General features: G+C 38.4%; 1 protein-coding gene across 3 annotated transcripts in view; it reads left to right on the top strand.

Moving 5' to 3' along the window:
• ARPP21 (cAMP regulated phosphoprotein 21) overlaps window positions 1-15,509 on the top strand; it is a 111,880-nt gene extending 96,371 nt beyond the window's left edge. For 2 of the 3 annotated variants that reach the window (XM_015597069.1, XM_025039276.1), the window contains 2 exons: window positions 13,570-13,718; window positions 14,712-15,113. In XM_015597069.1, coding sequence (XP_015452555.1) covers window positions 13,570-13,718; window positions 14,712-14,969 — 407 coding nt within the window. In that variant the 3' untranslated portion in view covers window positions 14,970-15,113. Of the gene's footprint in view, window positions 1-13,569; window positions 13,719-14,711 lie in introns of all 3 variants that reach the window. The other variant, XM_015597072.1, reaches the window with a different exon arrangement.
• Window positions 15,510-16,946: the final 1,437 nt, after the last annotated feature.

Here is a 16,946-nt window from a genome sequence, read left to right on the forward strand (position 1 = left end):
GTATAGCTACTGGAAACAAGCCAGGTAAGCTCCAGTTTGCAAATACAAGACATATTCTCCATGTTCTTATTAATAGCATGATAATAGCAGTAGAGCTGACAGACATGGGGCTAGAAATCAAAAATATTCCTAGCGGTCCAGTCTATCCATTTGGAGGAAGTACTACAGCATGTATGCTGGCAAAGCGACTAACAGGAAAATGAGATTTTTGTCCCCAGTTTGTGAGAAATTCTGTGCGTGATCTTGTGCAAGTGTTTCTTAGCCCTCTAAATCTCAGCTTCATCACCCACAGCTCATTGGACCAGGAAATCTCCAGAACCGTTGTGCAGTCAATTGAATGACTGCAGGCTTAGTGGGGGCCAAGAAGAGATTCAGAAAAGCAAGGAATATCAGGAGTTTGCTATATGCTCTGTCAGGGAAAACAGGGGAGGTCCAGGTCTCTTGGTACTTGTGTTTTGTTTTTTGTTTTTTATTTTTTAAGCCAAATGAAGGTTGAGGCACAGTCACAAGAAAGCATAACCATCGGTTAGCAAACTCACAATTATGTCCTAAAAAGTATGGGGCTACAAAAATCTGGCTTGGTTTCCCAGATACCTCACCAAGCGCTGACGGATTTGAGAATGCCGAACATAATCTGTTTTAGATTCATTTTTCCTTCCCTTGCCATTCCCTTTTTCAGCTCCTTCACATATCTCTCCTTCCTCTCCTTTTTTTTGGTCCTATCCCTGCGCCCGTCCCAACAGCAAGAGGTAGAATTAGAAAACTGTGCCATGCCCTCTTGTTTTGCTATTAGAAGAGACTGTTTTAGAGGCAAAGAGGGTAGGGGAAAGTTGACATCTGGTCAGTTTTTTCTGTCTTCTGCTGTGATCATAGTAGTTTTTCTTCTGCCACCCCTCATGCTGGGCAGGGCTTTTGGGCTCCCTGTTCTGAGTACAACGCTTCTTCATTCTTCTCCTCAGGTTTTTGTTTGTTGGCTTATTTTCTGTTATGTGACATTACAGGATTCTTTTAGGATGTGTGCAAGAAGGGGAGTTTCTTTATCAACATCACCAATAAATGTTCTTGAGGTGCTGAATGCAGAATATGAGACTAGGCAGAGACATGCTTCGATTCCCTACGGATTATAAGCTACCTGGGAAGCAAGACCTAAATAAGTAATGAAATATAATTCAAGTTCATACAAGGCGGAAAGTGCAAAAAGCAAGGGGAGGATAGTTAAACTTACTGGTCATCGTCAGGTGCTCAATCACTAGGATGTGTTTTGCAAGGTGAATCTTAGTCCATCCTAACACCCCTGGAGAAGAGAGTTGTCCCTATTTTACAAATAGGGAAAATGAAGTCAGAGAGGAGAGATGGCCTCCCACAGAGTGTGTTTGCCAGATCTCATCAGCCCCACTCTGAGGGGGAAAAAAAAAATGGGTGGATTAAACAAGGGGAGTTCAAGGCAATATTTATTGAGAGCCAAGGCCCAGCAGTAATTCTCAAAGTGTGGTCCCCAGAGCAGTGGCATCGACATCATCTGGGAACTTGTCAGAAAGGCAAATTCTCAGGCCCCAAACCCAGAACCTGTGGGGGCTGGAGCTCAGCAATTTGTGTTTTAACTGGCCCTCCAAGAAGTCATTAAGAGACAGGCTAATGCTGAGAACCATTGATCCAGGGAGAAGAGTTCCAGGCCGTGGGGAAGCAGGAAATCATAAGTAGCCACAGATGATGAGGCAGGATTGAATGACAAACAGAATCCAAAACTCTGAAATGGCATCATGCAAACATCGCTGGGGAAAGGGTGGGCCTCGGTGAGCACTCTCTCAGCAGTATTTCTAGGAGTAGCCCAGTGTCCTGCCAAGGAGAGAACTTGAGGCCTCTTTGTGTGTTTGCATCATCTCATTACACTAGAAACAGCAGTTCCACATTCAGCTCAGAAGATTCCCTCTGCCTGAAGGCTGAGAGAGCTGGCAGTGCCAAGCTGGGGGAGTTCCTTTAAGGCCTCAAAAGGAACCTCAGGCAACAAAGGTTGTGACTATCTTACAATGCTCATGCTCCATTTGGGTGTTCATAAAGCATTTAACTATGATAAAATGTAAGTATTATCCTTAAATGCCTTAGGTTGAAGGGAAACCTTAACAAGTGAATGATTTGAACCATTTCTCTTCCATCCCTGGAGCAGGCCATTAAAAAAATAAAACTGCTCTGTCATGGTGAAGACAGCCTGCCCTAGAGGGATGATTGAAAGAGTCTTCAGGACAGACCATTTGTCCTTCAGTTTTATTTTCACTTTAATTGTTGTGAAATCCGATTTAAGTGTTGACCATAGCCTCCAATTCCAGCCAGCTGAATAGATAAGCACATTTTTGTATCTGTGTGAACAAGCCTGAAGACTTCTGATTGTTGTCTCAATCCAGATAAAAACCATGCTTTTAAATAACAGTTTCCCACATGGGGAGATTAAAGATATTTCTTATTGCTGTTACTAAGAATAAGGATGAGTTGATTATGCAGATAAACAGAACGTATCTCTTTATTATTGTTTGGAGTTGTGACATCATCTGGTGCCCAGAGGCTTTTACTTTGGGGCCATTTGTTGGAATATTGAAGAAGACACAGAATAAAAGGGAATCAAAAGTCATCTTCCCCAAATTCTAACTATAATGAAAACTTTATAAATGTTTATCCTCAAATTCTCCTTGGAAAACATTGGTTATAGGTAGAATACATACATTTATACCATGATCAGTTTTTTGTGTGTGTGTGTTATGGTCGATCTTTTTATTTTTATTTTTAACTTTCTTGGCATTCTGAAATTCAATAGTGACTGATTATATAGACCTAAACCTTAAGGAAAAGTCAAAAGAAACTAAGTTTTGAAAAGATTAGTGCTTTGCATTTTGCATATATATGTTCAAGGAGTGTGTATCTGTGATGAAACAGAAAACATCTTACTGATGCTTGTTTCGGTTTCTTCATGGAAATTTCATTTGATTCTCTGTCTACTTCACTGTATAATCTAGAGCATGTCATCATACCATTGGATCCTGTCAATTAATTTTGAATGGTGAGTTTGTGGGACCATGAGCTTCTCCTTTATTTCTAATCAAGATTTCCTTCAGTTATTGCAATTCCATGTGAATACAGATCATATTCATAAAATAAATAAGAACCTCTTTCTTTCAGATTCTTGTTAGAAGTTAGAAGTCTTGGGTTGCTTCTGTTGCCTCCCCCAAATTGGAGCATTTTGTCATGTCTCCTCATAAGCTCCCTGAGCTGTCTTGTGTCTTCAACCAACTTGGCAGAGAGGAAAGACCCAGGACACTTTACTGCTGGATCAAATGAGGTATAAAATAATGAGGAGGTGACATTGAAAGCTATCAGAAGGCCCAGGTAGAAAATGCAGACCCTCTGTCACTCAGGTCCCAAACTTCCTGATTGTATGCATCCCTTGATGTTTAATGTGCTATGAATCATGACAGGTTCATAGATTTTTTTTTTAACTCTCCTCCATATTTTTAATCTTATCCTCCTTATTTTCCTTTCTAAAATATAAAAACCCTTACATTTATCCCATTTTAAAACAGCAACAAAAACAAAATCACAAAGTTTCGTCAACCCCTTGTTCCCCTCTAGCTCTCTGCTTAGCACTTGGTCTCACCGTCGTTTCTCGAAGGAATCCCTTTCCTTCCTTTTCCTTCTTGTCTGGCTGCTTTACCTGGTACTGTCTCTGCTTTTACCAAGGTCACTAGCGTTTTTTTGAACCTAGGGTCTACTTTCTTCTTTTTCTTGGCTGGTCTGCAGCTCTACTCATTGTTACATTTCTACCTCTCCTCATTTCTTCTATTTAGGTTTCATTTTTTCAGACCAATATTTTAGTAATATTGTGCCTCAGGGCTCCATCTTGACTGTCTTCTCTATCTGTTCCCACTCATAAATATTTTGGTCTAAGAGCTGCTATATCCTGATGGCTTCCAAATCCATATCTCTCAGACAGGCTTTTAGCTTGAGCCCCAGAATTCTTTTGCCCATGTGTTTTTACTGGGCATCTCCATTTACCATCCCTCTTGGATGTATGGGTAAGGAATTACAGTCAATTCTCTTACCAAACCAGAATGTGGGATTTATTCTTGGGTTTCTCCTCTCTGTCATACCCTCCCTACTGTTCATAGATGCCAGTTTCTGACAGTTCACATCCTAAGTATCTCTCTAATGTGCCCCTTTTCTCCATCCCTACCTCTCCTGCCTTAGTTTATGTCTTCGTTGTCTCTGTCCTAGATTATCGTCATGCTCCCACAGTAGTCTCCCTACCTCCCGTGACGTAACCCCCAAGTGACTCCTATAAAAACTTTATGAAATGGTTGTCCGTCATTTTACTGTTCTGCTTATAAATTGTACAGAGCACCCTAAATCTTTCAACATTAGGCTCCATTTTATAAATGGTCTTCATGGACCTAAGATTTGAGCTCAGCTCTCTTTCTATCTTTCTGTATTGCCTCTCTCCATATCTAACCTGCTTCCACCTATAAGTACTTAGAACCCCTGAACATATTTTTCACATCTCTGAGCTATTTACATGCTGGTCGCTATGTTTATACCTCCTTTATCTTGATTATTCCCACTTCATCTCACCCCGTTAGCAAACACCTGCTCCTCTTCTAACATTACATTCAAATAACCTCCTGGAACCCTTCTATTACATGCTTCCCATTTCCCCACTCACGTCAGAAGTAATTCTCCCTCCTCAGTGATCCGTGAGTCTGAGACATGCTTCTATCCTGGTGTTATCCCAGTGAACTATAAATTTCTGTGCCTATCGCCACCAATTGCATAAGCTCTGTGAATGGCTCTTACAGTCATTCTTACACCAAATATCAGAAAGTAAATGGTAAATAAGGCTTGAAGAAAAAAGGATAAAAGGAACAAAATTTAAATGAATCGAAATTTTGATTGTTCGACATTGAATTTAGGTCAGCGGTGTCCCAGCGCTCTTTCATTCAGGCTCCCGAGAGCAATGGTAAAAAAATTAGGAATTTTGCCAGCTGATTGTTAAACTATTTGTAGCTTGCAATTGGCCACGGTGGAAATATTTACACCAGGGAAATCAGCAAGAACTACAGATCACGGCTTTTGTTTATCAAGGAGTCAGTTTTCCAGCAGACAACTTATATTCATGATTATGGTATAGTCAGTTCATCCGAGCTCCTGTCCATCAAACACTTGATGCCACTAAAACTCCTAGTTGCCAGTTTCTGATAGTTCACATCTAAGTATCTCTCTCATGTGTCTCTTCTTCCCATCCCTACCACGCCCGCCTTAGTTCATGTCTTCGTTGTCTCTGCCTGCTGTTGCCTTCCAGTAGATTTTGCTACTAGAACAGTATTATTATTAAATCTACCACTGGAATAATGTTTGAGTAAAAACACTGCCAGGCTGAAATTGAAAAAAAGAAGATAGTTTTGGGAAAAATAATGTACAATGATTTCTTATATAAAGAAGGCACTTTTAGTTCATTATTTGTTGCCTGTGATATAGTTTTCCCTGTTGTACTGATACGTAGATCTTTACAGATTGAATCTGTGACCATAGCACTTATTTTCAAAATAGTTGGCTGAGACTAGGTTACAGCCTGTAGCTATGTGACAGTGACAGTAATTTGATCACGATGATTTTGACCCATGACTTTTGACTTCATGCTTATCCTGTTCTATCCAGACGATCAAAAGCAGTTTGTCAACAATAATATCTACCAGGTGGAATATTTCTGTGGGAACAATTATTAGAGCTCTCTTCGCCTTGACTTTGCCTCAAGTCTAGTCTGAAGAAAGAGTTCCTCATGTTGCCTCAGCAGCAGTTTGCTGCCACCCAGCCTGGTTTTAAGTATGTCCATAATTAGCTGGTAGAGGTGCAAGAATTCAATGCAAGAATGCCACACTTTCTTCTAAGCCACGCAGCCTCATTAAGAAAGTAAAACATTTGTGAGCCTTTCATGCAGCATTTCTCCCTCTGAGTTGTTGAAGCTCCTTGGCTGTCAGCACAGCACTGTGTGCCAGAAAAGTTCAGAGAATTGCTTCAATAATATGACAGCCTCTTCCATTTAAAATGGAATTCAATGGCGGCTTCCCTCAGAGGCATTCATTGAAATTCTGTGCATGATCCATTCCTCTAGTCATTTAACAATGTCTCTCATGTTTGCCCTGATTTAAAAAAAAAAAAAAAGAGGGAGAGAGAGAGAGAAAGAAAACCAGCTTTGTAGTTGCGATAACATGGATCAGGATGGTATAATTGCAGCGGAGAGGCCCCCGAGCTTGCAGTAATAGGATGGTTCATCTGATGTGTGTTGCCATTAGAAAATGACCCATGCGTGGATGTTCTCAGGGGACAGTAAAGAGGCTTTTAAGAATTACACTCTGTGCAGTATGAAAGCTAATGAGCAAAAGAGCAAGTACGAAGAAGAACTACTGCTTCAGGAAGCATGGTTCCACTTAGGGCCTGTCATGGCTTTCCTCAGATGCATTAGGATGGGCTGGTTGTCACCAGGGCACATACTGCATGACCTCCATCCCCACGCAGGCTCCTTGCAGGTCACTATGCATCTGTTCCTAAGGAATTAAAACTGCTGGATAATAAATGGTGAGGAAAAGAAAGATAGATGCAGAGACTGCCGCAAAATAAGGTAAAGGCAGACATTGACGCAAAGATGAAAGAAGTCATAATGGGTTTTACGGGGGGAAAAAAAAAACGATTTCTTGTACTTCTCTTTTTGAATTCTTAGGACCATTTCATGGTATTTTACCTCACATCTAAGAAAAGAATGGTATTTAATTATGATTTCCAGGCTAGGTATTTTTATCTTATATCTTAATTTTTTTAACATGTTTAAGGTTAAGAAAGCTTTCCAATTAATCTACGCTGCTTTCTCATTTTAAAAGTTCTACTTAAGAGTTTGAGGTCCCATAAATTGCGAGGTTGGCATAGAGACAAAATGCTTCAAAAGATTCATACCTTGCTTTTCAAAGATGACCCCACTTGGCCTACATTGTCACAAGTGGGATTTATCACCTGGGACTCGTATTAGAGTAGGACAGCTCTGTAAAGGGTAGTAAATTAGATGCCCTCCTCAGCGCCCAAAGACCCCTGGTTCTGATAGGCGTCAATGTGAATAGAATTGTTAGAGCCATCTTCCACTCTACATGAGGGTGGGGTCGTAAGCAAGGGGCATCTATTATTTCAAATCTGCCTCTCTGAAGCATAAAGCGATGGTTGCTTCCTCTTTCAGGTAACCATAGAGACAACATGACATCATGCTGCATATCTGTTCTCCCCACCCGAGGCCACCAAAGCACAATAGGTAGATGAAGCTATAAGGGACTCCATGTGTTAGAAAAAATGCTCTAGTAACAAAGTAAACTTGAGGAATAAATAAATCCATACCGTTCACAGAATTAGAAAGCATAATGACAGCAGTCTATAAACTCCAAAAGTACAGCCTAAGTGGCCTGCGGGGTCTTGATTTCTCCAGGCCTTCATCTGATGTCTTAGGTTGTTCTACAGAGTCCCTGTGTATCTTTCTTCTCTTACCTGTTTTTGTCTTTCAAAACTATGAATACATTTTTGTTTTTAAAGGTCAAATGACTTTCCTAGGGGCAGCCGGGTTGTCTGGAACAGTCAAATAACCATATAATGTGGAAATAAAATTAACTTTTTATTTTAACATAATTTGGAGAAAACAGTTGAGAGGAAATACAAAGCATTTAAAGATTGTAAGGAGAACCATTATTTGAAACAGTCCTAGTATTGAAAATTCTGGTATCAGCTGATTAGAAACTACTGAAGCAAATGAAAAGACTAGGATCTATTTAACTAATCCCCATCCCACTCCAGCTCAACTGCCTGTCTGGTTTCCCATTATCTAGTAACAGGCTTTAAAACTTATTAAATGGTATGAGTTCATTTTGACAGGGCAAAATGTGCTTTGTCTTTGATTTTCTTTCTTTGATCCTAGCAAGACCTTGTTCAACAAAGTGTGAGTCATAACTCTTGTCCTCTTTACTCAATTGTTTTAACTGTTGAGGAAACAGTGCAATAAATGGCCATTGAGTATTTGTTACACTAAGGGATTATGCTAGTGTATAAAAGTTTGAAGAGTATATAATAAATAGTACTACTATTAAGGATGCCCAAATCAGAAAACTACAACTTAAATTCTAGCTTTCCATCTTCCTAGCTGCATGACCATGACAAATTGCTATATCTCTCTAAGTCACAGTTGTCTTTTTTGTAAAAGGAGTTTAGCACTAGTGAGTGCCTCCCAGAATTGTTGTGACAACAAGGTTAAGGCACTTAATTCACTGTTTAGATTAGAGTAAGTGATCAACAAATAGAGATAGTTAGCTAGTTGGTAATGGAAATGTTTCGAAGATGAAAGTGTAGAGGGATTGCTAGGAAACCAAGAAGCAGAACCAGGTAGATATTGGAAAGTGTTGCAATGCACGAACTATAAAAATTCAGCAAGAAGAGACTAGTCCTGGATAAGCATTTTTCTTCTTCATATTATTCACCGACCATGTCGCAGTAGAGCTACTATAATTCAATCTCAAAATTATGTACAAAGAGTGGAGTTTAAATTCATAGCAAACAGCTAATTGATTCTTTAGGAACTTGGGAAAATATTTGTATTTTCATTCATCCAAGATAACTGATTTTTATATTAAGCAGATTATTAACTTTAATCATTTGAAAAGATATTCTACCATATTAAGAATACTTCCCTTAATGAACACGACATGAAAATTACAGTGCTTGGGTGGTTGAGAGAGAGGATGAGAATGGGCTAGCTTCTCAATTAATTTACTCTGTAGATATCTGCCCTCTTAAATACACCCTTCCCCATATTCAACCTCCAGAACCAACAACAGCCAGGGAAACAAAAAGCTGAAAGTACAGGGTACTATTATGTCATTTTTTTCATTTCTAAAGTATTGGATCTGTAACAGTATTCAAATAAGAGTTAAAATAATGTCATTCACAATCATGCCCATTTATAATCCCTAATCAATTTACATTCTGATTTTTCATAATTGTGCTATATCACAAGAAATATTTCCTTGACAGAATATTAATGAATTATCCTCCAACTACAAATAATATTCAATGACTATTGTATTTTAGTAGAAACACTATTAAAATTTCAAATTTATAAGATCCAGACATTTTAAATCTTATAACTCCTCAATCTTAGCAGAGGGCATTCTTTTATTTGCTAAGAGGCATTTGTCCACTCCTAACCTTTTTACTTTCAGAAAATAAATGACACATGTGACTTGAAAATTGAATTAATCTTGACTGAAAAATAATAAAAATAGCTAATGCCTTTATAATCTCCCTATCATGCCTACAGGGCAGATACTGTTGCTGTTTCTGTTTTCTAAGATGTATTATATCTTGCTAATCTTCAATAAATATGAAAAACTGATCATTTCACAGCTAGGAATTGACAAACCGGAACACATTTTTCATTTGAATAGACGAGATAAGCAGGTTGCCACCAGCGCAGGCATCTCTGCCTTCGGGTGTGTTGTGTCCCATGCAGACACGGTTAGTTCATTCTTAGGTCACTGCTATCACATTTCTATTTGTCTATTCCTGAACCAGAGCTCAGATTCACATTTCAAATAGCCTCTTGTTTTAAGGACCATTCTGCCACCTATCTTCTGTAACATAATTTACAGAAATGGGTACCTCCAATTAAACCATTCCAGGTGTAAATTTCTTGCCTGGAGAATGAATTAAGTAATGGATGGGATTCATGAATATAAATTGGGCTTTCTTTACACTTAAGTTTTCATTTCGAAATTGTAGAGCATTATTTGTTCCCTACATCAATCTTTATTTGTCCAAAGTATGTTTACTGTGGGAAGCCTAGTGCAGAGCTGGTAGCCCATTGCTATGCATAACTGAATATTAAAGTTCACAAATCATCAGGCAGAGGAGGCCTTGGAAAGGAGACACTGCAGCCACTGTGTCTGTGCAAAGATGAATGGTCCCATCTTAGGCTCTGCCCCTTTTTTGGGAAGAAGCCACGCCACCTCCTCGCTTTTTCTCTCCTTCAATATGATTTGATGTGTGTTTCCTCCTCCTTCCAAGATATTCTGTTTTCAGTTTGTCTTAACATCTCTATTATCATGACTTATTTTCACTTCGCCCCAATTTTGGTTTAGAGCTGGTATAATAAATGAATTTCTTATAGGAAACCTCAATTTATTTTTGAACAGACTCTGTGAAACAGAGTCATTTGGAAGATGACTCTGTGAAAGGATGGAAGGATTCAATAAGCGAATACATAAATAATATTTAGAAGCGAGGCCATTGTACCTCTCCTGCCCTTCTCTCTCCCCTCCTTTCCTCTCCTCTTTTCTATTTACATGGTAGCCATGTGTATTCTGCAAAGGGTCCATTGAGGCCAGCTGGGCTTTCAACCTATGACCAAATATAAGTCCCCATTTTAAAAGACATTTCTCTCATTTTCAACCTGTGCTTTGAATCTTCAGCCGGAAATAAGACTCTATTGTAGTCACCCTTACGTGGACTTGAGAACATGTTTACACTGCCTGGTCTTTGCTAAAGCACTAAATGGTCAGGAAGACTGTTGTCATAAGTTTCCTACAACCATAAGAAGTTACTTTCTTATGTATATCGTAATTCTTGTCACAGCGAATTTGATGTGACTAGGAATAATGTAAAACTAAAATTATAATATAGAAACAGACATTTTCAGGGCCAGTGGATACATGAACTAGAATGGAAGACCTACACAATGGGAAATAATGAAAAACTTTTTTTTTTTTTTTTTTACAATTAATGTTGAAAGAAATTTCTCCCAAGTGCCTCTGGATATGAAGCATCTTGGGAGATAGCGAGGACTATGACGTGGCTTTAGTCGCACTTCTTGTTCCCAAGTCTGATGGTTTTTCCCTGTCATATAAACTGTAAACACTTTTAGGTTTGCAGGCCTCTGAAATGATGTTATTAGTCTTAAATAGACCTGCAGAGTATATTAAAGAAAGGCTTTGACGATCTAGGTACAATGTGGCTGGTAGGAAGATGGTCATTACTCTTAATTATATTCTTAATAGGAAGTGTCTTTACAAAAATTCAAAATAACAACAAATTAAAACTACTATGAAAATGAAGTAGAGCGAGTAACATGAACATAAAACAATGGAATATATAGAGAAGGTCAACAGGTAATTTGTAAATTACACACTTGCTCCAACCCACTGATCGCAGGCCGAGGTCAGGCCTCCCAACCTGGCTCTTTCCCAAGCATGCTCCCTCAGCTGTTCCAGAATGGCTATACCTTATTTCATCTCATTCGATGAATTGAGTTGATCTCCTAACTCAGTGACCATTTGCAAGCCTCGTTTCCACGATATATCTAGGATAAGTGAAGATGCTGTTTTTGTATGGCCAAGGATAGTAAACTGTTGTCTTCTGTAAAGACTGTAATATAATTTTATCATTCCCCATCTCACTCAATATAGTTATAACTCTCACTTGCACTCAGAGTGTAGTTATGTATAAACAGTGCATATTGATTAGAAACCCTTTGTTTCAATTACCCTTTGTTTCAATTTTTAAAATCTGATTGTAAAACTTAGTTTAGCATTTGTGTTAAGAAAATCTAGGATTTTAAAGATTCTCTCTCAGAGAATTATATTAAGACAGCAGTTGCATTTATTTTCAGGTGTTCAGTATGGTTAATAATACGAGCTCTGAAAGGACCTTATTTTACAGCATGAAATGAATTTGTTTTATTTCCCTGCCACCATATCATTTTCACCTAAATCAGCACTTTCTTCTCAACATTTATAAGAATAGTTCACAGCCTTCCTTTAAGAATCGACATTTTCCAAAGAAGACATACAGATGGCCAATAGACATATGAAAAGATGCTCAACGCTAATCATCAGAGACATGTTAATTAAAGCCACAATGAGATATCACCTCACACCTGTTAGGATGGCTACTATCATCAATAAGTCAACAAACGTCAAGTGTTGGTGAGGATGTGCAGAAAAGGGAACCCTCATGAACTGTTGGTGGGGTTGAAAGTCGGTGCAGCTACTTTGGAAAACAATATGGAGATTCCTCAAAAAATAAAAACTACCTTATGACCCAACAATTCCACTTCTGGGTATTTATCTGAAGAAATCCAAAACACTATTAGTCAAGATATGGGAGCAACCTAAGTGCCCACCAATAAACGATTGGATAAAGAACATGTGGTACATACATACAATGGACTAGAATTTGGATGTAAAAAAGATGGGCCTAGAGGGTATTAGGCTAAGTGAAATAAGTCAGAGAAAGACAAATACTATATGATTTCACTTATATATGGATTCTAAAGACAAAATAAATGAACAAACAAAACAGAAACAGACTCATAAATATAGAGAACAAACTGATAGTTGCCAGATGGAAGGGGGGTTGGGGGGTTGAGTAATAAAGGTTAAGAGATTAAGAAGAACAAATTAGTAGTTACAAATAGTCACAGAGATGTAAAGTACAGCTTAGGAAATATAGTTAATAATATTGTAATAACTGTGTATGGTGCCAACTGGGTGCTAGACTAACTGAGGGGATCACTTTGTAAATTATATAAATGTCTAACCACTATACTGTATACTTGAAACTAATATATAATAATATTGAATGTCAACTGTAATTTGAAAATTTTAAAAAAATTAATACTTAAATTACTTGTGGTGGGGGGGGGATTAAAATAATTAGAATAAATTCCGGTCCACTAAAAAAGAAAAGAAACCCAACCAAATAATGTACTTAGAAGGATACAAAACAGATAAATTTAAATGTTGCATTTTGTATCACCCATTATATGTTCATGGTCACTTATTAGAGGGTTCTACCAGAATGTTCTCTTGGGAGCTGGTGATGAAACAGACTAAAAGGATTCCATACTTTTCAATTGCCATTGCTTGTCTAAGGCAAGGGACATTGAATTAGTCAGGGTAGTGAACCATTTTGTTCATGAAGACATGGAAAATAGAATGCATGGAAAGTTAATGGGCTATTGGCATCTCTGGGTGAAATGAGGTTGTGCAGAAATATGAACATAAGAGAATGAATCCATTTAATTAGGAAAAACTGATAATGGGCGAATTCTCTGAATATCATCAAAACCAAAGCAAAAGATATATATGAAAGTTGTGATTTATAGCTGTCAAGTAATGTCAATAGAGGTTCCTGTTCCATTGTGTCATGAAGAATTTACCATTTTGACAACATCCTCATTGAACCATTCTGCATAAGGATGGAAATATCAGTCAATTTTTTTGAGCCATATTCTTGGCTACTCTTAGAAGCGTGCACGCGCGCGCGCGCGCGCGCACACACACACACACACACAATGCATTCTTACAAAATGAACATTTAGATAACACATTCCCGATGTCGAGATTGTGATGTCTGAAGGTTGCCTTGTAAACAAGTGCTCTCACTCCAGCAAATATCACTTGTGGTTTTCCTGGCACAACCCATTCAAAAGGTGGTTTTTCTCTGCAGGTTACCAGCCAGTCCTGTCTGGTCAACAGGGGTTCCAAAGCCTAATGGGAGTGCAGCAGCCACCTCAGAGTCAGAGCGTGATGAGCAACCAGCCAGGAACTCCGGTGCAAAGTGTGATGGTCTCCTACCCAACAATGTCTTCTTATCAGGTGCATATCCGCAGCATGGGAATTTGGGTTATAAAGTAGCATTTGCAAAAATAGAGGGCGTGGGTCTGTACCCATGTCAGGTGGTTGACTGGGTGGTGGGTGTTAGGCACAGCCACTGTTGATGGCTGACTTTGAATAGAGATTATAACACATAAATAGAAAATGGGAAATGTATGCTTCTATAAGTACTGCAGCTTTTGAATGCCCCACTAAGTGTGGCTCCATATAAACATCTCACATTCATTGAAAGGGCATTTACGAGGCCTAACAACTGCGTTTCCCAGACTAAATATATATTGAGTATTGAAAAAGCACTGCGCACCTTTTTTTTTGTAATTTACATCTTGAAATACACTGGATGTGAAAACGAAAGGTTAGTGAAATTCTTTGATCATTAAGTTTAGCTGTACCAGGTACTTCTGGCCCTAAAGCATCTATCTTCAGCCTTCCTGACAGTTCTTATTCACATTGTATCAGTTTCTACCTCTATCTCCATATAAGATGTTTTCTAAAGCTGCAGGCTGAGAGTGAGTTAGGTGCCAGGGACAAAAGCCCCTCTTCCTATAGATGGCTCCGGGATACTTTGCTTGCATAAAACCAGAGAGAGAGCATGACTTTCCAAACTGAGAGAAATCCAGAGTAGGAGATCCAGACTGCAGTCCCTGGGGGGTGACGAGAGAGGAAGGAAGGAAGCTTAGAACTAACACTTTCTGAACATTTACTGCATGGCAGGTGTGTACCAAATACTGTACATTATTCCTGCAATCCTCTCAGTGGTACTTTGAAGTAGGTGTCATTATGCAAATGATCTAGGAAATCAGAGAGATTAAGTGACTTGCCCAATGTGAAACAGCTAATAAAGGTAGAGCTGGGATTGATAAACTATTAAGTCTAATTCAAATGCTTGAAGATTTTTTATGGTACCACAGTAGCTCTTTGGGTACCCCAAAATAACCTCTTTATGAAGGGTTTTCTCTTTGTGTCTTTCTACAGGTGCCAATGACCCAGGGTTCTCAAGGGCTGCCCCAGCAGTCATACCAACAGCCAATCATGCTACCTACCCAGGCAGGTCAAGGGTCACTACCAGCCAGTGCAATGCCTGTTTACTGTAATGTCACACCGCCAACCCCTCAGAACAACCTTAGGCTGATTGGCCCACACTGTCCCTCCAGCACTGTCCCTGTGATGTCGGCTAGCTGCAGGACAAACTGTGCGAGTATAAACAACGCTGGGTGGCAGGTGAAATTCTGAGCTCTTTGGCTATGGTGCGTTTCTTCAGATACTACTCATGGTCTTTAAGTGAAGAGGAGCAAGGTGGGAAAACTGGCTGAGGACTTAAGTACTTACTCGACATTCAAATGATTGCTGCTGGTATTCTGTAAAAAAAAAAAAAAAGACTAATACACACATTAGCTGGTTAATGGTGCATATTTCTGTCATGTCTGCTAGGTATGCCTTTATAGCTTAGCTAGTGACATGAATTCATCAAGGTAAGATTTTCTCCTACCACTGAATACCACTGTGTAGACTATAATATCCCTAATTTGGATTATTAGTTTTGTACTTTGTGTTGAGTTTGTGATGCTAAAAGTATTTAAAAATTATATACTGAACTCATATTGTACCAAAGCTGTAATGGAAAAGAAAAGAATTGATGAATGGAAGGAATAATTTATATACACTATAGAGTTTTCTTTTTTAATGGATATATACTGTATTGTAGTGTTTAATCAAAATAAAACTATTTGACCTTATGGAGGAAGGTCATGTTTTTACCACCAGTTTGATTCACTCTCTCTTCCATACGTGTTTGCTTATATGTCACTGTTATCCACTTTGAGCACTATTTCATAAATAATGCACGGAAAAGATGTGCTAGGCATTTGTAAGTGAACTGGAATCACATTGGGATATGTGGTAGGCAAACGCTTAACCAACTGTAGTTTCTTGTCCTAATACTACAGGGGTCCTGGAAGAAAGATGGTATCTATTTCATCCATTCGGACTTCACATTTTTTGAAATGTGCACCTTGGTTTTAGTTTTAGGGCTATTGAATATGTGTAGTTATAGTTCCCTATTAGGAAAACCTGAGTATCTTGGTAACAGCAGTCCTATATCAAACCCTGTTCTACCTTCATTCAAGTTCCACCATCTACCTGGAAAACAAGTTGTCTTTGTTTAAAGGGAAATCAGAAGAGGCATGGTCTAATTCCACTGATTATACTGGGTCATGTCGTGTACACTGCCACTAGTATTGGCAGTGAGTCAATAATTCAAAGGTGCTGTTCTCCTAGTAACTTAAAAGAAAGTAAAATATAGCAATAATTGAGTCACAAAGATAGGGACATTGGCAACAACTTTTAGAAGAGGGCTTATTCCTATCTAACCCCAAAATGTTTTATCCCCTGTAGATTCTGCAATTAAGAATGATTTATGACAACCTTTGAAAAATAATAACAGAACTCCGAAGGTCTGCTTTGGCCCTCTGGGAGATATTTAATGGGGGACTAAAACCTCAAAGCTTTACTCTACTATCACGGGACAATAACTAATAGTTTTGTATTTTATACTCTCTGCCTAAAAAACACTATTACCAATGAGAGGGATATGGAAAGTATATTGGAATAATTCTCATTGTTTTTCATATTATCATATTCTCTATGTTAGTTTTTTTTTTCCATTTTCATGTTTAGATGAAGATAGACTTAAGCAACTAGTTAAAAATTCTACCTAAAAGATTACCATTTCTTAATTTTATATTATTGTTTTCTTTTTCCTTTAAAAGAGAACTTTTACACATACTCTGAATAGCTTTGTTCCTTGTGAGGTCAGTCTCAGATGTTGCATTCTTTTTGAGCCATTAAACCAATAGTTTTGAGTAGCTATTAAACCATTAGTTGTTCTGAGATAGAGCAATGTGTTTGCTTAATTAACACCTTCTCTATTTAGCCATCTGATTTGGGAAGTGATCCCAAACTCAAGGATACAAATATGAGTCTGAATGTTTATCTACTTTTCTTAGAATTCTGGGAAATTTTGATCTTTAATGGTTCCTAGAATTACCGAGCCTTCTTTCCGATAGATTTGAAATATATGTTATGTTAGTGGTAAAGATGGACCTTCTTTCTCTTTGTCCACTCTTATCCAAATGTGTCACCCTTTGTCACATTTAGGCATTTTATTGCATAAGTTTTTGCAGACTGAACTTTCTTCTCTACTTTCACTAC

The sequence above is a fragment of the Pteropus alecto genome, unplaced genomic scaffold (assembly GCF_000325575.1).
Source record: "Pteropus alecto unplaced genomic scaffold, ASM32557v1 scaffold10, whole genome shotgun sequence".
Lineage (NCBI taxonomy): Eukaryota > Metazoa > Chordata > Mammalia > Chiroptera > Pteropodidae > Pteropus > Pteropus alecto.